This window comes from Hylobates moloch, unplaced genomic scaffold (assembly GCF_009828535.3).
Source record: "Hylobates moloch isolate HMO894 unplaced genomic scaffold, HMol_V3 SCAFFOLD_1, whole genome shotgun sequence".
Lineage (NCBI taxonomy): Eukaryota > Metazoa > Chordata > Mammalia > Primates > Hylobatidae > Hylobates > Hylobates moloch.
In genome coordinates this window covers 16,951,493-16,977,890 of record NW_026652276.1, presented here as the reverse complement: position 1 = coordinate 16,977,890, position 26,398 = coordinate 16,951,493, and the positions used below count along the sequence as shown (strand labels likewise).

The 26,398-nt window shown below is 38.5% G+C and overlaps 1 protein-coding gene across 4 annotated transcripts in view; it reads right to left on the bottom strand.

The window, feature by feature from the left end:
* The window catches only part of DOCK10 (dedicator of cytokinesis 10), a 277,368-nt gene that overhangs the window by 82,234 nt on the left and 168,736 nt on the right, over positions 1–26,398 (bottom strand). For all 4 annotated transcript variants that reach the window (XM_058437931.1, XM_032754230.2, XM_032754224.1 and 1 more), the window contains exons 12-19: positions 17,562–17,783; positions 17,240–17,362; positions 15,347–15,429; positions 9,548–9,670; positions 7,623–7,702; positions 5,605–5,792; positions 5,046–5,111; positions 1,898–1,990 (exon numbers count right to left, since the gene is read on the bottom strand). In XM_058437931.1, coding sequence (XP_058293914.1) covers positions 1,898–1,990; positions 5,046–5,111; positions 5,605–5,792; positions 7,623–7,702; positions 9,548–9,670; positions 15,347–15,429; positions 17,240–17,362; positions 17,562–17,783 — 978 coding nt within the window. The remainder of the gene's footprint in view (positions 1–1,897; positions 1,991–5,045; positions 5,112–5,604; positions 5,793–7,622; positions 7,703–9,547; positions 9,671–15,346; positions 15,430–17,239; positions 17,363–17,561; positions 17,784–26,398) is intronic.

The window sequence follows — 26,398 nt, the reverse complement described above, 5'->3', positions numbered from 1 at the left end:
AGATGGGCTTTGTCAACCAGTTGACCCTCTGGCCAACCAGTAGCAGTAAATATTCTGTAATGTGGTCATGGTTTTCGCTTAACTGTTTTTCACTTTCTGTCCTGAATTTGTGGGGGAAAAATTAAAGAGCACTAAATGCATATGAAAGAGTGAAATAATGTCAGGCAGGTAGTTTCACTGGTGTTCCTTTAATTGGTTTTTAGATAATTAATGTGCACAGTGTGGGAGACAGAAAGACAGTACCCACTAGATGTCCTGAATGCTCTTCTAATCCTGCCAATATGCTACCTTACATGGTAAGTAGGACTTAGCAGATGTGATTAAGTTAAGGACCGTGAGATGGGGAGATTATCCTGGATTTTCCAAATGAGCACAGTGTCATCACAAAAGTCCTTATAAGAGGAAGGCAGAGTCCTAAGAGAAGTGATACAGAAGCCGAGGTCAGAGTGATGGGATCGTTGGGAAGGCTCAAAAGCCAAGAAATGTGGGCAGCCTCTAGAAGCCAGAAAAGGAGCGGAACTGGAATCTTCCCTAGAACCTCCTGAAGGCTCGTCGCCCTGCTGCAAGCTCGATTTTAGGCCTGTGAGCCATTTCGTACCACCAAAACAGCTAGATAACAATTGCATGCTGTTATAAGCTGCTAAATGGTGATAATGTGTGAAAGCAGTTGTAGAAAATGTCTACAAAAGGTGGGATATTGTGAATCTCAGGCATCCCATCAGCAGGCTGCACTAGTCAGACCTTCACTTTATGGTTAGAAATTAAATTTTTTCACTGAAACTTATTTGTCTAAAGTTGTTTGTAATGTAAGCTAACATGTATATAGTAATTGACCATGAGCCCAATGACTTTCTATGTGTTAGAGCAGGATGGTGAAGCTTCAGGCTGTGGAGTCACATGGTCTGGTTTGATTTCTCTCACTTATTATGTGCCCTTGGTAAAGTAACTTGACTTCTCTGAGCCACAGTTTTCTCATCCATCAAATAGGGAGGTAATAATAGTGCCAACTTCTTGGAATTACTGTGGGGATTAAGGGAGATGATGTGTGCATGGAATTTAGCTTGAGGCTTGGCACACGGCAGGAGTCTTGGAAGTCGGCCAGGGCAAGGCTTGTTCCCTGTCATGTTTAGAGATGACGGGGTCCAAGCTCACTGAAGTTCAGGCATGTTATAAGCCACGGAATTGGCTCAGGCTCTAGTTCTCTGCTCTCTTCCTTATGACATGAAATGCTGCCATTCATTGGTAAAGCTATTTAACACAATCTCTTCACTAGTCAGTGAAATAAAAGAAAAAAATTATTCACTGAAAAAGAAAAGAAGGAAAGATATATCCCAGCACTAAAAGCATCTTTTTTAAAACTTTAATTTTAATTTTTTTAGTTGAGATGGAGTCTTGCTCTGTTGCCAGGATGGAGTGCAGTGAGTGGCATGATCTCAGCTCACCACAGCCTCCAACTCCCTGGTTCAAGCGAGTCTCCTGCCTCAGCCTCCCGAGTAGCTGGGATTACAGGCATGTGCCATCACGCCCAGCTAATTTTTGTATTTTTAGTAGAGACAGGGTTTCACCATGTTGGCCAGGATGGTCTCAATCTCCTGACCTTGTGATCCGCCCGCCTCGGCCTCCCAAAGTGCTGGGATTACAGGCTTGAGCCACTGTACCTGGCCAGCATTCCATTTTTTTTAAAAGGTCACTCCTGTCCTGAAATACAGGAATTTGCAACGTACTCGTGGAACAACTGCCAATTAATATAGTTTAGAAATATTGGTAAGGACATACCTGCCAAGGCATGTCCTTAGTCTGATGAGGTCTAGAGAGAGTGTTTTTCACTGCACGGTTATCTGACCATTCACCCACCTTTCTTAGGAGCTGCTGGAGGCAGTGGAGGGCTGGCTCTTACCTCATCTGAGAAATCCGGATTCTGAGAGTGGTGCAGAACTGCTGTGTAGGCGGCTGAGGTGAAGAGGGGCCCTCCGGGTTTTCCATAAATACACTGTTTAAAAAGTTATGAGTTGAACAATTATGAGTGTCTGAAATTACCCCTGGGTGAAAAAAAGGCTATAACTCTTCAGTACCAACCCTGGGACAATGGCAAACTTTGTGATAACTTGCCAGGCTAAGCTGGCATCTAATTAACCTTGAACTTCTTTGGCCTACTACCCTGCATTTATTATACAATGAAAGTTGCTGAAGATAATTTTTTTTTTTTTTTTTTTTTTTTTTTGAGACAGAGTCCTGCTCTGTCACCCAGGCTGGAGTGCAGTGGCGCAATCTCGGCTCACTGCAAGCTCCGCCTCCCAGGTTCACGCCATTCTCTGTGGTCTCGATCTCCTGACCTCGTGATCCGCCCGCCTCGGCCTCCCAAAGTGCTGTGATTACAAGCATGAGCCACCGAGCCCGGCCGCTGAAGATAATTTGATGGCTTTCATTCATCATATAGATAAGACACTAGGGCCAAATACCTGTGAGACAGGAATAATACAGGGTGGCCACAGGAGAACAGACAATTCCAGGCAGAGGTTTCACATGCCTAGCAAAAAGGATACTGTTGAAATAGCTGCATAAGTCGGTGGCCAATAAGACCCTAAAAAATAAGATGTGGGCCAAGCTGGTTAAGACCAACTGTACCCAGCATGGTGCTGGATTTGACCTAGGTTTCTCCTAGGATCTCATTATATGCTCATTGACATACTAAATCACACTCCCACCAGTACCTGGGCAGTTCTGAGAATACCCATATTTGCTACGAATATAGGTGGCCCCACAGTTCTGATAAACCTTCACCTTTCTTTAGAAATCTTCATGAATGTAAAGAAACCCATAAAGATAGAAGCCCTAAACCTTTTTGCAGACGACTGTCTCTCTTGCGTACACCCACACTCTTCTTTCCTGACTGCGTTCTTTTTGCTTTGCAGTAAATCTCTGTACTTTCACTATTTTCTGAGTCATCCTTGAAATCCTTCTCGTGACAGTGTCAAGAGCCTATTCACCAGCTGGGGTTGGGGTCCTAAATACACTGTTGAATAAGTTATGAACTGAATAATTATGAGGGTCTGAAATTATCCCTGAGTGGAAAAAAAAGGCCACAACTCTTCAGTTACCAACTCCAGGAAAATAACAATGACTCAGACAATGACCTGGGACAATGGTCAGTGTTTGGGGACCTCCCCTAGCCTATGGGTATCACCTGGACCAATCTGACTCTTGATTTACATGGAATAAGGGCAAACTTGTTTAAGACTGATTCCTGTAGAATGGCTTCCTGAACAGGCTCTGATATGGTCAGGCTTTGTGTCCCCACCCAAATCTCATCTTGAATTATAATCCCCACATGCTGAGGAAAGGAAGTGACTGGATCCTGGGGCCGTTTCCCCCATGCTGTTCTCATGACAGTGAATGAATTCTCAAGTGATCTGATGGTTTTATAAGTGGCAGTTTTTCCTGCACTCACACATGCTCTCTCTCTCTCTCTCTCTCTCTCTCACCTGCCACCATGTAAGACATGCCTCTTCCCCTTCCACCATGACTGTAAGTTTGCTGAGGCCTCCTCAGCCATGCAGAAACTGTGAGTCAATTAAATCTCTTTTATTTATAAATTACCCAGTCTCAGGTAGTATCTTTATTGCAGTGTGAGAATGGAGTAATACAGGCCCCATGGAACCAGCTCTGGTCTAGAGTTAAGGTCTTGTGCAACCACAAGGCTTGGCTGGACCCCAGCTCCTGATATGCCAGCTTCCAGGATAGGGCTGGTTACCGTCTCCACCACAGTATGCTACTATTCTGTCCAGCCCCGAATCAGGCCAGGGCTGTGATACGGCACTTCCTTATAACTTAAAAGGCCCCTTTGTCCAAAGCTCAGGACCCCTCTTCTGGAATCTGACAGTTAGCTTTGCTGTATCTCTGTGTGGTATTTTAGAAAGCAGTGAAGCAAGGGACCCACATGTGATTGCTCTTCTTGTCTAGAATTTTCCTTACAAAAACACTGCTCTACAGGCCAAATGTGCTTGCCATCTGATCATTGCCTCTATTTGCTTGACAATTATATTTCACTTGAATTTTTCTCTCCTGATGCTAACGCTGTTTTGGAGTTTGGTGCCAGTGGATGCTGATGGTGGCTCAAGACTTTTTTTTTTTTAAAAAAAGACTCTCTTTTTTATATTTACCTGAATTAATTGCCTGATTAATTCAATCACTCAAATTGATTATTGTTCTTCTGAATAATGCTACAAATTAGAAGACTCAGTTTGTACCAGGCAGAGTGCTTTAAGAGACTACCACGGAGAATGGTGGGGGTTAGTTGGAAATTAGTTTTATCCTCTACTGCCTCATTCCTTTGATTTGCCGAAGCCGGTAAGATCGGCAGCAGGCCCACTACAAATAATTACCCCCTCAATTTTTATGGGTTACTTTATGTTGTTTGAAATCCCTAAAATAAAAACTGCATACTATAGATCAAATATGAACTCTAAAAAATGCCATCCAGTTGCAGCTTTGTAGAGTGAAACAGCACAGTTCCTACAAACCTCATAGTTTTATGGATCTTACTAAATCACGTGATCAGCAACCGGGACTGACTTCCCAGAGCCATTTTTCCAGTTCCCCAGGCACTTGGCCACTTGCACCTTCCATAACTGTGAGCATCCCACGGGTCCCCTGCATTAGCTATTGGGCCAGTATGCGGCAGTGCTTCTGCGCAGACCACACGAGGGCCGGCTGGGGTGTTCTGTTTTAAATCAAGCACGCTGAACCAAGAGGCAGGCTATCTTTGAAAAAGGCAACGTCTTCCACAAGGGAGTCTTGGCATTTATTTCACATGAGAATGGCTTCCCTTTTTCCCAAGTCATGAAAAGCTAAAAGAGCTATGAGACGAGTTTCTAATAGATTTAGTTAATGAGGACTGTTAAATCAGGTACGTTTCAGATCTAAAACAAATGTATTAAATTACTGCTCCTTCAACCACACTCACATAAAAAGCCCTGCAGTGGTGGAAAGAATCCCTGCACCTGCCTTCCCACTTTATGCTGGGCCCCTTTGCTGACTTGGCTCACCTTCAGGGGCTTGGCACTTTCTTCATCCGAATTTTTGAATTCAATGCACACAGTTATATTACGTGCCTGAAATTACGGAGAGAAAAAATGGAAATTGTAATTTCCTATCAAATAACATAAAAAACCCAAGTGCCTAAAATAAGTAGCTTCTAATTAAATCCGAAAAATGTAAAATACCCAACATTTTCTTTTGACATTATCCATAATGTTCTGAAATAACAGAAGGATCTGGAGAGTGTACTTAAAAGGGAAGTAAAAGCTCATACTGAAAAGGGGCAGGCATGCTATTTTTAGAATATCTTAAGACTAAAAAAAAATGGTCTAGAACAAAATTATTTAAGACTGATTTAGAAAAGATTATTAATATGCTACAAAACTGCATCCTTAAACACTTCTAAGGTAAAACTCATCACTGCCTCTTACTAAACATTTTCTCCGAACAGTTTTCTATGACGGAGTGTTGCCCTATAGTAATTTGTAATTGCACATTCAGGAACTATCTTATATGGTCTAAATATGGTGAAAAGAAAAGATGATATCTCAGAAACTTATATCATACCTTGTTGAAGCATTTCTGGCTATCATACTTGAGGTGTTTGGGGTAAATATAAATTTGATTTTTATATACTCTATAAGGCCGACAATACTTCGTTGAGTCGTAAACAAATTCTTCCACTTCCACTGTGGGTTCTGTTTGAGCCATCATGTTGAAAGGCTTGACGGGGATAAAGGACGATGTTACACAATCTTAAAAAATCAGAAAATAAGAGTTTGTCATTTAATATGGTTCTTTTAAAGTGAACAATACTTAACATGTTTTAAAATTAACCCACTCAAGATAGAAACTCCTGGCTTGTACACCAATGGATATTAGCTTACACTAGCATGAAAAATTTGTAGGAGGTGGGCATGGCAGATTAACAAGCTACATATTTAATATTAAAACTGATGTCTCAGAAAAAAAACAGTAAATCTTTTAGACGGATTTATAACTATTTTCTTTTTGTATTAAGCTTCCCATAAAAATAAATTTTAACTAATGAACCTCTGAACATAGTAGCTGGATATTATAAGAAATAATCCACCAATCTTTGCTATAACACCGTAAAAATAATACATATTCCGATATATGATTGAACAAAGCTTTGTCCAATAGATCTATCACTGATAGTACCAGATAGATTAATAGCAATATCTCTCTACAGAATGGATTTCATAGCATGGCCTGAAGCCCCTCTCTTCATCAGTAGATACGGTTTATTTATTTTTCTCTTCAGTTTCTACCACCTTTTAAAACCTACCCTTGGAGAAACAGCTTAAGAAATAATGATTAGGAATTTATAAATCAAAACTTCTGTCACCAAACTGTTTGAAGGCTGAAGTTGTGGTACTGAAAGACCAAGGCCTTCTACCTCCCTTTACCCCACCTGGAATCTGACTGTTCTAAAAAGCAAAATGATTAGCTACAAATGCTTGAGAATCAGATTACTGTTTTCTTATTTCAAAAACCAATTATGATATTTTTTATTATGTGTTCAAATTTCTCTAAGATTCTACCATTCTTCCAAAGAGAATATTGAGTGCCTCATTTATCGTGTTTCATTTCCATAGGTAATAAAAGCAATGGTCCCCAAATCAGGTAGAGGAAATGGCTTAGTTTATCCTCTGCTTTTTCACACCAATCAATATAAAAATGATTTCAAGCCATGGCTTAAGTTCGAATGCTCATTACATTTCATATTAAAATGATTTGTAGAAAGTTACAAGGATAGAAAACTTAATACTGCAATGGTAATCCAAATATCCCATGGCAATAGTCCTTTCCCTGTTTAGAGTTCATTATAGGAGGCCTTTATTCATTTTTTTTTGCGTTGCAGAAAAAGTCACTAAAATGTAGAATCAGAAATAACGAAACAAACCAATTTTACCACTTAAAAATTAAATTCTGAAACTCTTTTATAAAGTTAATAAAGGCTCCTTCTAAAATTGAGTTTTTTTACTGACAATACTTTTGACCATATTCTGAAAAAATATATGTTCTCTGTATAATAACAGAGTCTGACAACATTTCAGTTATAATCATTGCATGGCCACTTGAATGGCTACACACAGTGTTCAGAGTAACCCTCTGGCAGCACAGTATGGCAGAACTAGCCTCTATTTTGAGTGAGAGGAACTCACTCAATGGGAGAATATATTGTCCCATTATGGATTATTGGTTTGTTAATCTATACAAATCTGACTTTCCTCCTTTGAAACCCTCCAGGGTTTTGAGGATTAAATGACATAATTTAATACCTTGTTAGGTGCATGGTGCATACCAGGTAAGTAAGTGTTAGGTTACCCTGAATATAGTTCTTGCCCTACAAAACTCATCATCCGTCTTAGTGAAGCAAAAAGAAGCTCCACATTTCTGTAGCATCATGAATTCCATATATTTCAACTTCTGGGGAAAAAAAAAAAAACAAAACCTTGTAACCAACCAACTAGCCAACCAACCAACCAGCCAATCAAAAAAACCCACTAAATATTCAATATTCAAAACTCTGCAATCAAACCATGACATCATCATCATACTTGGATGCTCCAAGGGAACGTTGTCAACAGCAATATCCAGGCTTCCAGGAATGGTCTGCATTTTGCTTATTCTGTCGGCCCTGTAAGAGTGCATGAGCAAGCACACACACACAAACACACACACACACACACACACACACACACACACACACAGAGTATTATTCCAATTTTCAAGGAAAAAGGAGTCATCTATAATTCTGAGCTTTGTTAAGGGTAAACAGCAGACTCCCAAATAATCTTGTGAATGATTTTATTTAGCTAGCTTAATTTTGCAAACTAAAATACATGTGATATTGCAAATAAAAATACAAATCAGGGAGTGGTCAAGTGACAGATTTTCTGAAAAAGATTTTAAATTTATTTCCTTCTACTTCAGATAACACAAAAATGATCAAAAAAGTACAAGAGTAAATTACACAGTTTTTATTAACAAAAGCTAATAGTATTTAAACTGGCTTAAGTAACACATTCTCATAATGAATTTTAGAAAGTTTTGAGAGCAAGCCTGGTCTTTGCTACAATCCCTAAGTGGACAGTCCATATTCTTCCTCTTCACCAACAAACAAGGAGGACAGGGATCCTTCCCTGAGCCCTGTTTCTTCTGCTCTCTCCCACTCCTACAGTGTATGCGGACACCCCTTCCCCACCTGTCTCCCACTCACAGGCACTCCCTGGCTCAGGTCCTTGCATTTCCCTCCCACCCTCTCTCTATTTCCCTCTATTAAAACCTCTCGCCAATCTTCCTTTAGAGTAAAGTGGAAGCTGCTGGTAACAGTTGCAAGTGTTATCCTTCTTAGGAAATCTACTTTGAAAGGTGGAATAATTACAGTGATGGGTCAGAGTCAGCTCTTCTCAGCTTGTGAGAGCTGAATGTTCAATTTTTAGGAATTTTGCTTGACAGCTAAACACAGCCGTTAATAGAAATTAAGTTATATAAACTTATCATTAAAGAAATTATATTAAACACAAATGTAGTAAGTATTCAAAATTCACCACTTTCTGATTATTTTACTACATGGTAAGATTATCTGTACATCTCTAAGTTTATGGTGGAAACGCTGTATTAGGGTGCACATCTCTTCCTAACCCTATGTTCAGCGAAGCCCCATTGATAGGTTGGAATCAGCAATGGTAGGAGAGTTTACACCATAGACACCGCCATCAGCACAAGTCCGTTGTTTCCTTAAAGAGCTGCTTGTGAAACATTTGTCAGCACACCACTGAGAATAAAGGCCATAAAGTGTGAGGCTGACATGTATAATTTAATGTCAGCATTGCATTGTGTATTCTAGGGTGCGCCCTTAAATTACACAGCAATAATTTTCCTTGCTATTCACTGATAACATGGGTTTTCTAAGAGTTTTTTTTTATGTTTATAACAGATCGCCCCAGAACCTTCTGCCTATTCTCTTCTGCTCAGCATTACAGGCTTTCATGCTTCAGTATACTGGCAAAAAGTTTAAGAGGAAAGGCTGGGCCTTAGGAAGGCTGTAGTATGGGTTTTGGCCAGGATGTTTGATTACTTTAAAGGGGAATCTCTGAAGTGGATCCTCTGACCCCAGCTGATCTCTCTCAGCCCATGCCATGTGTGGAAGAGATAAACTCTTCTCACTCAGATGTGCTCAAATTGTGAACTCAGGAGTACAATTACTATGACAGTGTTGTTATTTTAAACCATTAAGTTTTGAGGTGGTTTGTTACACAGCAATAAATAACTGACATAGTTTAACATTTCACAGTCCTTCCATATAATTCTAGCAATTTTTACTTTTGTGGTGCTACTTGGGCATATGTGAAGTCACCTGAAAAATATCTGCTTTCTGGAGGTTTGGGCATTCGAGAATCAGATCCTCAGGTATTTATGAAGTGATAACAAATCAACATGGCTGATTTATGTTAATTTCAAGAGTATTAAAAAAACATACCTTCTATAATCTGATACTAGTTTAACTAGGTCCTCAGTTGAAATCTTGCTACTTTCTTGTCTAAACAATGGTGAAAATCTTGAGTCTCTGTCCACATTTCCCTGGTTGTCCTTAAATACTGATCTAAAAGAAAATATTTATTCAGGTTGGTATTTGGATATTGTTTATAAAGTGTTTTTAATGTTACTATATTAATTAAACTTCTCATTTATAATCAGAGAAACTCTAAGAACTTATAAAAAGACAGAAAACTTCTTATACAAATGCTTCATTTATACACTTAATTTTTATTATCTTTAATTTCTTATTTTTAACTCTGTATCCGAAGTGATAACATTCCATATTACAACTATATTTTTTATGATGTCTCACATTTAATAACTATCAAAACCTTGGAGTATTAGGGAAGTGGAGAAGAATAGGAACACAAGTTATTCTTTTAAATTATTTCTCCAAGACACCTTAAACCTGGGCAGGACAGAGTCACTTCAATTTGGGTGGCACTACTACGATTTACGAGTGGTGGAACAGGGATAAGGTTTTATATGTGAGTGTGGAAGGCCATACTCTTGACACATTTTCATGGAGCTAAATGTGTTCATGTCCTAACTTTTAGGACAGAGACAAAGATAATACGGAAGGCACCTGCGTCAGACTTTTGTTTTAAAGAAAGAGAACACTATGAATCTGAGCCACTTATTTCCTTCCTTGGTCTATTTCATTGGAACCAAGGAAAGTTAGGATTAGTTGAAACACATAAATAGCTTTTGTCCAAATATCATAGTAATGTCAGGCAATACTTGCTTCACATACGTACCATGCTTAGATGTCAGTTTTACATGAAGTTCCTCATATCGCATCATACAATGTGTGGTCAAAAAAAATTAGATCCATGTATTTTCTTCAATGTTAGAGAAATATTGAATTTTTACTTCAGTGTGAGAGAAATACTGAATTCTTACTTCTTTTAATGTAATGTTTTATCACTTTAACTGAAGAATTCAATGCACAGGCTGAAATGGCCATTTAAATGGATATCAGATTATATAGCTTTAGTGTTAAATAGAACACTAAAAGAAAATAGGCCAAGATTTTATCAGAACGATATTTTTAGACTCCTTCAACTTGCCTCCTCATTTTTTCTCTGTTAAGTAGTGAATGAGGGAAGGTAAAAAGGCAAATAACATTGGGGAGACAGAATAAAAATATTAAACATGAACATTATTTTTATTTAAATATTATAAACGGTGTTTGTTTCAGTGCATCACATGTTGAAACTAACATCATACAATTCCCAATATGAGAGGAAGTTAAACTGAGTTTGAACAATAGCTTTTTAATTAGTGACTTCCATTTATTGACAGATGTGAATTGTGGAACTCGATTTGCTCTTATCCACAACTGTCATGGAAATTGCTCACTTACATTGGACACTTTTCATAAAGAAGAGTACAGCACCATGGGAGAAGTTTTGCTCACAGTGCCATACAACCTGTGGTTGTTCAATAAATATATAACTGGTGGCCGGGCATGGTGGTTCACGCCTGTAATCCCAGCACTTTGGGAGGCCGAGGCGAGGGGATCACGAGGTCAGGAGATTGAGACCAGCCTGGCTAACATGGTGAAACCCTGTCTTTACTAAAAATACAAAAATAGCTGGGTATAGTGGCGTGCACCTGTAATCCTAACTAGTTAGGAGGCTGAGGCAGGAGAATTGCTTGAAGCTGGGGGGTGAAGGTTGCAGTAAGCCAAGACTGTGCCACTGCACTTCAGCCTGGCGACAGAACAAAACTTCGTCTCAAAAAAAAAGTATATATATGTATATATCTGGCAGGACAAAAAAGAACTGATTCATTTACACCGATGGTTTTGTGATGGCTGGAACACTGTGCCTACTTCCAACTGCTACAGTTGAGCAATGATCAGTATATTGTGAGGGTCTCAGCACCATGATCTTTGGGGTATGATTGTAGGAATCATGAAATATGGCCCAGCCATTCCAAAATCATTTGTGTAAGTTTTTGTTTTCTTGCCCAAAGGAAAAGAACCTTAGGTGTCCTCGATAGATTCATTCACAAACAGCATGAATAACCATGATGTGCAGAATGAAGCAGACATATTTTTTGTGTGTGTGTGGCTATGGAAGAAAACATATAAAAGTGGTTTTCAGATAGCTGAAGATTATTTTGAAAACTAGATTATTTAATAATTAGAACTCTAAAGAGACAGACAGAAGGAAGCACTGTGGGATGTACTTGGGTTTTTGTCCCTGGAAAGAGTCAAACAGAAGTTGGATGACCATTTGTTGAAGACATTGTCAGTAAGGGAATCTTAAATGATAATTGCACTGTGCACCTTCCATAATTGTAGAGATATGAAAATGAAATGTTTATTTTAATTTTGCTTAATTAAAAAAATTCAGTGTTGAGTGCTGGTCCATTTGGAATATCAAATGAGGTAGTCAAGGAAATCACAAAAGGGTCCCGGCAAGGATGCTGGTACATAGGATTCTGGGGCTGATATGCATGGAAAGAGATCCATTCACAACCTGACACATTTGGAAGGGTCAATTTTGTCCCGAGTCAATGAGTATAAAATACTCTGTGTAGGCATGTGTATGTGTTCTCTATTCCTCCATCAAGGATAACCTTTTCACTGTAAAATGGCACTGCAGCTGGTGCCAAATATAAGAACACCAAATTAATTTCAGAAAAAAACGTTGTTCACAGCGATGAGCATCTGTGTGTACTGCAGTGGGTGGGATGATTAGATGTGGGTAAAAATATGGTCATAATCTAAATTGTCAGTTCTACTCTTCTAATGACAGTTGATTGTAAGGGCCAACATGTCTTAGGGCACTCTGAAATCTACACTGTGAAACAAACTACAGTCTAGAAAGTGTAACAGGAAGGAGCAGTAGCCTCAGAATCAGCAGTATCAATTAGGTATTGAAGTATGTCAGGAAGCTGATAAAGACATGGGCAACAACCAGCCTTCCTCTGATGCTGTGAACATTTATTTGAAGCAGTTTCCAGATTGTGAAAGAGAAATTAAAATCTTTGGCGGGATCTTTTGTACTTTTTTGTGGTTAGGGAATCCAAGTGGTCTGACATATCTTTAGAATTGTACTGCTAACTATTTTTCTCAGTTGTGAGAAATTTATGTGGAAGTAAATCACATAGGTATATACACAGGTTGGTGGTGTTTCCTAACCTACAACCAGACCACTAATTGGGCATTAATATGGTCTAAGCTTCTGGTTTCATTGGCTTTCCTATCCAAGGAATGATGTCAATAGTCAATAATACTGTCAGCCTTCCTAGAGACTCCATCTGTCTTTCTTCCAGCATATTCAACTAGACAACTTCAAAGCAGGATTGTCACTTCTCCTAACTTCTCAGGTTCTTTCAATAATGGGTAATTCTTTGACTTCTCTCCTTTATATTGTTCTTCACTGCCCCACCTTTATCAGAAAAGGGGACTTGGTGAGGTAGATATGATCTCTGTAAGTGACTTTTAGTAATAATACTATTAGAAAAAATGATTTCTAAAAATAACAATCTTTTATTGGGTACATATCTGTGCTCCTTAATCCTTATAACAGTAAATTAGATATTCTTATTTTCCTCTTTTGTAGATTAAAAAAAATAGGTAAAGTCAGGTTATAAGTAACTTGCCCAAGCTCACTTGGCCAATAAAGGATAGAGCATTTTTTTTTTCTTGTTTTAGAGACAGGGTCTCACTCTGTTGCCCAGGCCGGAGTGCAGTGGTGCTATCATAGTTCACTGCAACTTCCACCTTCTGAGCTCATCTCTGATGATTCTGATACTCCCATCTCAGCCTCCTGAGTAGCTAGGACTACAGGTGTATGCTACCACCCTTGGTTAATTTTTTTAAAGTTGTTTTTAAAGATTGGGTCTCACTATGTTGCCCAGGCTGGTCTAGAACCCCTGGCCTTAAGCGAACCTCCAGGAGACCTTGGCCTCCTAAAGTGTTGGGATTATAGGCATGGCCCACCGTGCCTGGCCAGAGTTAGGATTTTGAGCTCATCTCTGTCTGGCTCTAAAATGCCTGTTTCTAAAACCTCAGAGCAATGTTGGATCCTTAAAGTGAAAAATGTGTGCACTACTGTAATTTTGTAATACTGGAATATTTCACAACAGACATCTTGCCTCTACTTGCCCCAGTAGGTTTTCTGGAGGGAACTGAGAATGCTTAACAATACCAAAAATGTTTAATCAGTGAATTATAATTAGTTAGCCTTTGTCTTATGAGAAATAAAAACAAATTCGTTATAAAGGGCTCTGTAAATCTAAATACCATCTTTTTCATGCAGAATGTCCTGGCATTAGTCGTTCCTATAGAAAGAGATAGAAAAGGGAGGATAAAGTACTATCCATGATCTATTTTACGCCAAATGCTTGTGCACTTGAGATTGCACATACTGCTCATAACGCAGGTATTATCAGCTTCAGTTTATAGCTGGGGACCCAGGGACATGGAGAAGAAAATTGCTCCAAGTCACAGTAAGTAGTGGCCTGATCTGCAATGTTTATTAGACTCCCAGGCCTGGACTCTCCCTCCCTTGCTATGATGCTGCCTTAGGGCAAAGTAATTCCTGGAGACTGCATGAATCTATCTTGGTTTACTGCTGCCCAAACTTCCACATTTCTCCTTCCTACACCTACTCATCTCCAACTTAAATAACAACCTCAAAATTATGACAAATATTGGTGATGTATTATTGAATATACATCACTGGGAACTGTAAGACTTAAAAATGTCATAATTAACAGATTCTTCTTTCTGGATCCTAAATTTGGATACATTGAGATAATGTTACCAAAGTTCAAATGAATACTTGATGGGCTGTCTTATTTGCCACCACATCTGGCTAATTTTTGTATTTTTAGTAAAGATGGGGTTTCACCATGTTGGCCAGGCTGGTCTCGAACTCCTGACCTCAGGATCCGCCTGTCTTGGCCTCCCAAAGTGCTGGGATTACAGGCGTGAGCTACCATGCCCAGCCAGTAGCTCTAACCTTTCTTAGTTCATTCAGTGTGTACAATGATGACCTTTTAGCCTTATGAGTCTATGCCAGGCTCTTCCTCCCTTAAGAAATTCTTATTCTAATAAAGATGTAAAGAGATTGATGAGGACAATAATAATTGATGATTAAACAGTTCTGAAAAGCAATTATGGTTCTTCATGAAGAGGTTATGCATCCAAGTGAGTGATGTGTCTATCTATGGCTACAGAACTCAGACTTTCTTTCAGAGAGGCAACTGGTACTGATAAATTCGGCTAGGCTAAACAGTATCAAAATCAAAATGAGTTTAAATGATTAGTTTGACGGTTTCATTTGGACATCCATATATAGACCTGAGCTCTACGCATAGATGAAAACAAGCAGCTGCATAAGAAATCATAGTGCAGCTATCTGAATTTTAGGCACACCAGACTCTCAGGACTGACATAATGTCAAAGGTTTGTTAAGTCAAATATACATAATAAATAATTTATGACATTAATTTGATATCTACCAAGAACCCATAGCATATCTGGTCATGCACGCACGGTACATGTGTCATGGCCCTCTATTATAAACTGTATTGCTAAACTGTCTTGTGAAATGTATGTCTCAGAGAAGCTCAAGATGTTTATGAAGATGACCATATTAGCATTTTTTAGGTGTAGACACATTAAAAATAATAGGCTACACAAAAACGTTCAAAACTGAAGCTTCCAACGCCACCATTACATGTATTTCTAGTCTGTTGGCTACAACTGTCAACATACCTTACTGCCCATGCAAAAGGCATACGGTATTTTCCCAATTTGCTGCAGAACTGTCTGTTGGATTTTAGTATCTTTTGTGCATACTAAAGAAAAAATAAATACAAATATTGTTTAGAATAGCACTTTACAAACTGTACATATAAAATAATACTAAATATTTTTTCATATTATTTTATACTGAAACTCAGCATGACTATGTCTTACTAGCCCATATTACCTTATAAAGAGCCAAATGGTGTCCTCTGTGTTCAAACCATTGTATAATATTTTTCTTTCTTTTTAGTTTGGAAATTTCAAATGTAGAAAATATGCATGTCTTGGAATATCAACTTTTTTCCTTTTTTTGACTTAAAAGATTTTAAAATCTTGAATGGAAATCATTAGCAAATTTACATTTACAGACCATTCTATATCCCCTTTTATTTGTTATGGCAGAGGGCAGGAGACTGGTTCTATAAAGTGTCATATAGTAAAAACACTGGGTTTCATGGGCCATATAGTCTCTGTCACAAGTTTTCAACTCTGTTTCTGTAGCAGGGAAATGGCCATAGACAATCCATACATGAATGTGACTGTGTTTCAATAAAACTTTATTTATCAAAACAGAAGGTAGGCTGGATTTGGCCTGCACACCATAGTTCGCCAAACACTGAATTATGGGACTCTCATAAATATGTTAAACCCCTTCCTAAATTGTCACACGTGCTAAGATTCAATTCTTGTAAGTTATTTCCTCAGTATATTTCTTTGGCATGGAAAATATAGACTTTTAATATTTCTTTTCTTTTTTTTTTTTAGACGGAGTCTCGCTCTGTCGCCCGCCCAGGCTGGAGTGCAGTGGCGCCATCTCAGCTCACTGCAAGCTCTGCCTTCCGGGTTCACGCCATTCTCCTGCCTCAGCCTCCAGAGTAGCTGGGACTACAGGTGCCCGCCACCACGCCTGGCTAATTTTATTTTTATTTTTTTAGTAGAGACGGGGTTTCACCACGTTAGCCAGGATGGTCTCGATCTCCTGACCTCGTGATCCGCCCGCCTCGGCCTCCCAAAGTGCTGGGATTACAGGCATGAGCCACTGGGCCCAGCCTTAATATTCATTTTCTATTAAACAGTAATATTTGATTATTAAAGATAATCTAATAGAAAAGAAGAAAGTAGAAACATATTACCTGTAGTTCCACCATTCAAAGCACAGCATTCTCTTTCCTCTTCCTTTGTTCACTTAAGTGATATTATAATTTGATATACAATTATTTATCTCACTTTGTTCATCATCAGCATTGCTGATGTCTCATTCACTTGCTTTTACTCAGATTATTCCTAAGGTTTCATTATTATTAATACTCTGATCCTTGGGGTGAAAGCTTTATCCACATTTGAATTTATTTCTACCATTAGATTCTCAGAGGTCAGAAATTACTGGGTCAAAAGAAAGTAAAGCAAAAAGATATACTTAAAAAAATTTCTGGTGGATATTCATTTCACCAATAAGTGAGTATTTCAAGACATACAAATTTGATAATTCAGCAAGAAAGTGTGGCTTTCTTTCTTAAAAGCAAATGAAGTTGGCTGGGCGTGGTGGCTCATGCCTGTAATCCCAGCACTTTGGGAGTCTAAGGCAGGCCGATCACTTGAAGTCAGGAGTTCGAGACCAGTCTGGCCAACATGGTGAAACCCCATCTCTACTATAAAATACAAAAAAATTAGCTGGGCGTGGTGGCATGCACCTGTAATCCCAGCTACTGGGGAGGCTGAGGCAGGAGAATCACTTGAACCCAGGAGGCGGAGGTTGCAGTGAGCTGAGATCGCGCCACTGCACTCCAGCCTGGGCGACAGGGAGAGACTCCATTAAAAAAAAAAAAAGGAAATGAAGTTATTTATAAGATTATACATTACCTTGTTGGAGTCTGGGTTCTTAATATAAGGTTCAGCACCACTTGCAATATTTCCCATCAAGACTTTTTCGATTTTGGCCACCAAAACAATTTCAGAATGTGGATTGCTTACAGAAAATACAGCCTGTGTACAAAGAAAGCAGCTAATAAGCATAGAAAAAACCACATTGTAGACATTTACAAAATTCCATTTTTTTTTTTTTTTTACAAAAGGACAGTTTTAAGGGAATTTTTATTCAGGAAATTGCTCATCTTATGTGAACTATTGGTAAGAATAATGGTACAAGCATTTTCCATCTCATCACAAGTAAACAAAGTGCCACCTGCTTTGGAAATTTTAGCCATTCCTCTGGAAGTCCCTTGATGTGAGGTTCTTCTGATTGTCTTGGAGTGATGGTGTCGATGTTGCCATTTTCCAAAGCCACAGAAGCCCCCAAGAGCATCTGTCTGACAGCAGCATGGTTTAGATCCACGTGAAAATCAGCAGAAATCTTCCTGCTGTCTCTGAGGTCATAAAGTGCCACGCTCACAAAAAAAGGCTCAATCTGCATGAAAAAGAAATAACAGATGTTTTTGACATAAAATCATTATCCATGAGACAGCCTCATTAGTACATCATTTAACAAAGCAGTAGATAAAATACATGCAGCAGGCAAGCTTCTCTTAACTCAGTGACCCGGAATCCTGTCCTCCAGCAAGTGCCTTAGATCCCAGTACTGTATCTCACTGGTTCTTTAGTTTCCTTGCCAAGAACTCTCTTCTTTATGTTGCATTTACATGCGTGGTTGGGCCTTACAGATCCTTCCAGTTATTTCCCTTACAGTCTTAGAAAATACATGCCACCTCAGTCTCCAAGGCCCTTGAAAATCTGTAATGAAATCCTAGAAGTTTCGAGACTGCACTATGGTTGGACTTCACTAGGCCAACCACGTCTCTGTTTTTTTATCACAGCTTAATAGAATCATAATAATAGCTAACAGTTATTGAGCATTTATTACATGTTTGTCACTGTTCTAAGGCACTCCTAATACATTAGTGTCGCAGATACATATTAAAACACGAAACACTGTGGCAAGTAGGTAGATGAGCATCAGGTTGTGAGGGAGTCTGTTGGCAGAGAGGGCAGGAAGTTTCCTAAGAGGAGTTGATATCTTAGTTGAATTTTTAAAACAGATATTAACTATTTTTTCTCTTATCTTGAAATAATTTTGAATAGAGAGAAAAGTTGTGTATAAGGTGCATAAAACCACCTTAATTATCCCCCTTGCCCGGATTCAACTGTTAACCTCCTGTTTCTCTCTCTCTCTCTCTCTCTCTCTCTCTCTCACACACACACACACACACACACACACACTCTCTCTCTCTCTTTCTCACAGTCACCTATTATAACCAGTCTGAATGCTTTGAGAGCAAGTTTCCAATATTATTCCTCTCCTAAATACTCCAGTGAGTGTTTCCCCCAAATGAGGACACTCACCTGTCTAATCACCGTGCAGCCATCCAAGTCAGGAAAGTAATATTGGCCTAAACTGTGCAACTCACATGCCCCTTTCGATGCTGCCAGTTGACTCAATAATGTCTCTGTTTTTCTTTCTGGTCCAGAATCCCATCTAGGACTACTCATTATATTTTTCTGCTATTTCCCTTCAATTTAATTCAGTCGAAACTGTTTCTCAGTCTTTTTCTCTCTTTCAGGTTTTTGGCCTTTTAAAGACTACAGGACATACATTCTGACATAAATTCAATCTGGGTCTGTTGTATGTGTCCTCATGACAGGATTCAGGTCATGCTTTTATGGCAGTAAAATCTCAGACTGATGCTTGATTTTCATACTTCATTGTATCAAGAGCACACAGTGCCAACTCCTTCAGCAACTGTGATGTTAACCTTATCTGCTGGTTTTCTCCATTATAAAGGTCACCATTTTCCCTTTGGCAATTGATTTGTATTTGTGGAAATATGTTCTGAGATTACCCCCATGTCTTGCTCCTCATGAAACACATCCCACCCTAGTTTTCATCTCCATTGATAACTTCCATCGCAGTCAACTACCACCATGATGGCGACCAATGGTGATTTTTCAGTTCCATCATTCTTTCTACACGTATTAGCTAGTATTCCATCATATGGATGAGCTTTCCCTTCTCTCTTATTTAGATATTAATTAATTTATTAATACAAGTATAGACTCATGGATTACTGTTTACTCAATGGGTTTTGCTCTTACGATAATTAGTGTTAGTATGATGCTGAAATTGTCCCAGATTTGGCTAGAGGCACTCATTCAAGGTAACTTCTGGGTATTTTTTTGGCAAGTCTCCATCATTTTTTGAGTACTTCTTTATCAAATAGGATGTTCCAGGCTTATCCTATACTTCTCATGCTCCAGATATTTCTCCAAGGAGCCCTGGTTCCTTATAGTGAGGGTGACATTTACAAACCATGATCTGGGTGCTTGTTAAGCTCACTGTCACCAGGATATCATTGCTTCTGTGCCCTCCCATCATACGGAGGTAAGAAATACACACACACACACACACACACACAATTTATTTATCTCTATTTGTGTATGAATATTTATTATAAACCAATTAGTTCATGTTTATGCCTTTGCTTCCAATACAAACACTCAAGGGTTCATTCTAGCCTTTCCATTTTTAATATTGGTAAGTAGGTCCTCCAACAGTGAGAACGTGGGATCTTATTACCATGAATCTGTTTACTTACTTGTTCAACCAGTTACTTATGGGTTCAAAGTAACCAGTCTCCCAACCATATCAGCCATCTTTTCTAGTTGCCTCCTCTGGGCTGCCCCGCACCTGTATCACAACACATCCATGACAGGCTGCTTCTGTCCCTCTTCATGGCTTTCTCTCCCCATCAATTCTTGGGTGCTCACCCAAATCCACGCCTCTATGTGGCTTTCCTCTTAACCTCTTGCCCCCAGGCTAGGAAGTGGAAGATGTGAAAATGGGAAAGTTGTGGAAGATGAGAAGAAGGGGACATTTCTTGGTCAAATTTTAAAGAAGTAGGAATTAGGTAAAGAGTTGGTTAGAAGGGATTTCTAGGTAGGGTGTGTGACATGTGCAAAGACATAAGACATCAAAGAGCACAGGAAAAGAACATTAGAGTGGGATCAGAGTGGAGGCAAAATGAAAAATTGGTAGGAAGTGTTTGTGGGAGAGGCATTTGAGAAACATTAAGGAAGTATGACCAAAGAGCTTGCATATTCTTTGCATGTGTTTATCTAGGTTAATTGGAGAAAATGTTTCACAGGGGCATGAATACAGAAAATTCCTAGGTTTGAGGATAAAGGAAATGAAGTGGATGGTCATATCATTGGCTGATATAGGGGATAAAGATACAAAGATGAATTCTAAATGGGACATAGAAAGTCATCTGCAGGACAGCCCAGTGGCAGTTGGATATGTGTTTTGAGCCAAGTCAAGGAAACTGGGCTGAAGAGCTGGACCTGAGAGGTTTTTTTTGTGTGTGGGTCCTGTTGAATCCATGAAATAGAAGAAAATCAGAACAGGATTCTGGAAAGTATCAACATGCAAAGGATGGAGATGGGAGTAGGGAAAACGACTTATAAAACAGATTGGGAAATAGCGAAAAATTTTAAAAAACAAATGAAAAAATTTTAAATGTTGCCAGAGTATCACAGAAGCAAAGAAAGATTCAAGAAGGAAAAAATGGTCAACTAGAAAAATGTCACATACAACAGAGGCAAAGACCAAATTAAATAATATGTGCATATGTAATTACATACATATATGTACATATATACATATATTGCATACATGCACATATATGTAGTTACACATTTATGTGATTAAAGTTGGAATACACCTATAAAAACTAGCATTTTTACTGTTTTAAAATGCTACTTAAGTTTGAGTTGATGCCAATCTCTACCAGTATTCTATGGACAAACAGATTATAGTGAAACACCCTATTGTGATCCAGTTTATTATTATACAGACTCACTCATACTGTGGGTTTTGTTAAATGCTTAACAGTATCTCCTGTCTTTTGAAATGTAGTAATGTGACTAGTTTATACTGGAGGGACAAATTCAATTTCTTAATATTAGCAATACTTGCCAGCTCCCTTACTGTTAGAAAAAAGTTTTTGCATATAAGATAAATTCAATAAATTATTTTTTAAAATATAAAGCAATTACAAAGTAAAAGTTTATAGTATACCAATTTAAATTAATTTATAAAAACTCCTGTTTTGTGGTAGTAGTAGTCTGCCAAGAGTTGAAAAATGCAAAAATTACAGAAAACACATTGAAGGTCAAAGCAAAACCCTTATTTTTTCCTGAATTGTTGTATTTTGATTTTCATTTCTACTTTGTGAATGGAAATAAATACTTACTTTGATAACCCATCAAAAATTAAAGCTCATGTGGTGATTCATTTCTTTCTTCCAATCCACCTTTTCAAAATAAATGTCAAATCACTGGCTTTTCAGTGAGGATTTAACAAAGCATCTGCAAAGCCTAACAGATTAATTCATTGGTTTCTTGTGTTTAGAATTCTGTACTCCTCTGAAAAAAACTCGCAAAGATAAAATTTTAAATATAGTTCTACTGTGATGTAGCTTTATTAGTTCAGATTTTTGGAGTCAATTTCTATTTTCAAAGAAATATTTTATACTACAAAACCATCAACTTGAATTTGGTTTTCAATTTACTGACTAAAAAATTACATGCTGTCAAACATTGTTTTCTCATCATGAGGATGTTATTTCAGGGAGTCTTCAGAATCTCATTCATTAAATGCAGTAGTTGGCTCCTAAGCAACTTGAAGAAATATTTCAATTAATTTAAAATATGCTCATCGAATTAAGAACAATGAATTAGAAATAGTTTCATTAATGAAAGAGTGTCAATGAATAAATAAACAATGATTTTTTAAAAAACAATGGTATTAAATAACAAACTGCTGTGAAGGTGAGGCTGACATTATTTTTTGTATTATTGCTTATAGGCACAAGGAAATTATTTTTCTAAAGTAATTTCCTAGTTTTTCAACATATGTATCAACTGTAAAATGAAAAACAACACTGACATACAAAACACTCCAAATCAACTTAACCCTTTGGCCTGACAGACAGCAAAGGACACACTAACTTGGGTCTCTGTACTTGGCTCTGTTCTCTTGCCTGGGGAGATTGGCCCAAATACAAACATTTGGCTTCTGAATATGGGTCTTAGTACAAAGAAATGAATTCACGTGGAAGGAGTCATATGTCCCTGGCAGTAGAAAGAAAAGCCCACTATCTTTGATTTTCAGTTTCTAAATTGCATTTTAAATTACATTTAAATATGTTCTGGGTCAAAAAAAAGCATCTATTTTTATTTAACAAGGTGACTAAGTGACATTACCATTTGAGATAATGGTATGGTTTGGCTGTGTCCCCACCCAAATCTCATCTTAAATTGTAGTTCTCATAATCCTCACATGTCGTGGGAGGGACCCAGTGGGAGGTAATTGAATTATGGGGGCAGTTGCCCTCATGCTGTTCCGTGATAGTGAGTGAGTTCTCACAAGATCTGATGGTTTTGTAAGGGGCTTTTCCCCCTTTTGCTTGGCATTTCCCTTTGCTGCTGCCATGTGAAGAAGGACGTTTGATTCCCCTTCCGCGATAATTTTAAGTTTCTTGAGGCCTCACCAGTCATGCTGAACTGTGAGTCAATTAAACCTCCTTCCTTTATAAATTACAGTCTTGGGTATGTTTTTATTAGCAGCGTGAGAACAGACTAATACAGGTATTTCCAAATGGTTTCAAGGACTAAGTTTCTAGATTTTTGTTTTGTTTTTATTTTAAAATCCTGCATGAAAGCATGATCAGATTACTCCTAACACTTTCCACTCCATGGGAGTTGCTCTTGCCATAGTCATCAATATCCTCCACTTTGCCATATCTACCAGATGGACTCCTCTTTCACTTCATGTTCCTCAGCTTCTTGGCACCAATTCTACAGCTACCCATTTGCTCTTGGTTTCATGATACAGTATTCCTTGGTTTATCTTTATCCCAACAGCCATTCCTGCTTAGTCTTCTTTGGTCACTTCTCTATTCATCCTTCAGATATTTTATTTGGTTCCTGGCCCCTTCTCTATGGTCATAGACATTTTTAGATCCCGCCCCTCTCCCCCCAGCCAACATCATTGTCTGAACTAGACTTCCAAATTTGTGTTTCCATTCACGGCCACTCCATTTTTTTTTTTTTTTTTGAGATGGCGTCTCACTGTGTCACCCAGGCTGGAGTGCAGTGGTGTGATCTCGGCTTACTGCAACCTCTACCTCCCGGGTTCAAGCGATTCTCCTGCCTCAGCCTCCCAAGTAACTGGGACTACAGGCGTGTGCCACTATGTCTAGCTAATTTTTGTATTTTTTGTAGAGACAGGGTTTCACCATGTTAGGCTGGTCTCGAACTCCTGGCCTCAGGTGATCTGCCTGCCTTGGCCTCCCAAAGTGCTGGGATTACAGGCGTGAGCCACCATGCCTGGACGCCAAACTTGCATTTGAATCTGTCCCTAAGACATCTCTCTTTGGATATCTAATAGTCCCAACAAGTGAAACATGTTCATAATGGTATTTTTGACCTGTATTGTGCAAATCTCCCTCCAGTGTTACCATTTTAGTAAATGGCATCACAATGTGTAAAACTGTCCAAAGCAAAAACCAGTACTCATCCTTGAGATTTCTTTTTCCATTATCCAGTATATCCAACACATCAGGAAAGCTTATCAGCCCAATTTACAAAACACCAGTCCAATCCACCCATTTCTCTCCTTCTCCCTTGCCAGCCCTTGTTCGAGCCATGCAAAAAACGGTGGTAGTAGCCTCCTAATTCTTCTTCTTGGACAACTCTTGTTTTTTTTTTTTTTTTTTTAAAAAAAAAAACAACAACCTCTTGTTTTTAAAGTGCTTTAAACCATTGAATAGCTTCCAATCACACTTAGGATAAATTCAAACTCTTTACCATGGCTTAAGGCCCTATATCATCTTATCTCTGTTTCTTCTACATCATCTTGGTATACCCTTCACCTCCCTAACGCTTTTCAGTTCTTAGAACTTGCTAAAGCTTACCTGTCTTGGTGCATTTGTACTTCTCTTTCTTCTGCCTAGAATGTTCTCCGCTGACTTGCCTTTTTATCCTTCCCAACCTTTAGGTCTCTGTTCAAAATCACCTCTGCCGAGAGGGCCTTCCATGGTCATCCTGTCTAAAGTAAGCCTTTCCTGAATTCCTCTAGAACACATCTCTCCATATTTATTTCTTTTAAAGAACTTTGCATAATGTGCACTTAAATTGTTAGTTTTCTTGTTTACTTTCTGTCATTTTCAAAAAGAATCTAATCTTCAAGACACTAGGGACCTTGCTTATCTAGTTACTTCCTGTTTTCCCAGTTCTTAGGACAAGTTTGGCTCACAGTAGACACATGGAATAAGTATATTTGGAGAATGAATAAACCTGACTTCAACTACTTTCATTTCTACTCACATTTAGTACACAGTTAAAGTTATAGAATATAAAAAAGCTTCATTTTTTGACAAGAATCTTATTGGTGACACATTTCCATTTTAGCTTACCTGTCAACAAGAATCTCACATATATCAATACAAATATCAATAACTTGCATGCAGTTTTGATAAATTTCAATGCAATTTCTCACATATTTAGATGACAGTTAAGTATTTAATGAACGCTTACTTTGTACCAAGCAATGTCTGAGTACCTTTGATATGGTACCTACCACGTGTAACCACAATGGTCACTTGAAATAGGTATTGTTATTATCTCCATTTAAAGGAGTGAAGACTGACAGTAGACCAGTTGCCCAGAGTGGCACAACTTGTGAGTTGGAAAGCCAGGCAATCTAATCCCAGAACGGCACATCTCATTTGAGTCTCCTCATTAAATCAGAGGTCCACAGCATGGACCTTATCCTGCTCTACACCTGGGGTAGGAGGCTCAAAGCAAATCATTGAGGTGCTAAAGACACAGATCAGTAGGTATCAAGTAAAGTCTTCTGAAAGAGTTAATTCTTTCTGCCATCCACTCACTGTCACAACTAGCAAGGCTAGTTTCACTGGATCATAAATAGATGAAGGCATGAGACTGTGTGGACCCAGTTTACAGTGAAAACTTAATGGGGTTTCTGCCTTCGAAAGCCAATGTGACTCCTATCAAGGATCTGGAAATAAGTTTTCCTCTTTGAGGTGAAAGATGACAATTGAGGGATGATGGATTAGAAATTTGAACAGAATGCATTAAAAAAGAATGAAAGAAAATATGCCAAAATATTAACTGTGCCTTATATTGATTAGGATATTAATATAATCAAGATTGATATAGAATTATGAGTGATTTTAAAAAATAATTCAACATTTAATAACGTTTATGCTCATAAAAAGTTCCCTTCCCACACATACATTCACAATCTAGTGGCACTGCCCGCTAAAGTACTAAGAGGAAGTTCTCAAGAGAATTCACACAAATATCAGTGAAGCTCCTTTGTCATTTCTGCTATTTACATGTCCCATCCTACTAGTATTTATTTAACATCCATCTAATATTATTTTACTTGATACACTATTTAAACTTTCCTCAGCAATAATGGCTGGGAAGTCACAGGGTTTGTTAGCTTTGATTTTTCTCTAATAGACATGAAAATAAATATAGAAAGAATAAAATAAAAATGTCCATGTAAAAGCCATCTCTGGCCAGGCGCTGTAGCTCACGCCTGTCATCCCAGCACTTTGAGAGGTTGAGGCAGGCAGGTAGCTTGAGCCTAGGAGTTCTAAACCAGTCTGGCCATCATGGCAAAACCTCATCTGTATAAGAAATACAAAAAAATTAGCTAGGCGGCTATGGTGGTGCGTGCCTGTAGTCCATTACTTGGAAGGCTTAGGTGGGAGGAAAGCTTGAGCCCTGGAAGCTGAGGCTGCAGTGAGCCAAGACTGCGCAACTGCACTCCAGCCTGGGCAACAGAGCAAGACCATCTCAAAAAAAAAGCCATCTTGAGTACTACTAAGAGGATACACACAATGCCATAGGAAACTCTAAACCACTATGCCGATTTCATAGAAAGAATCCCCAAACATAGTCCTTTAATGCTTTTTCTTTAAGTTAAAAGGAAAA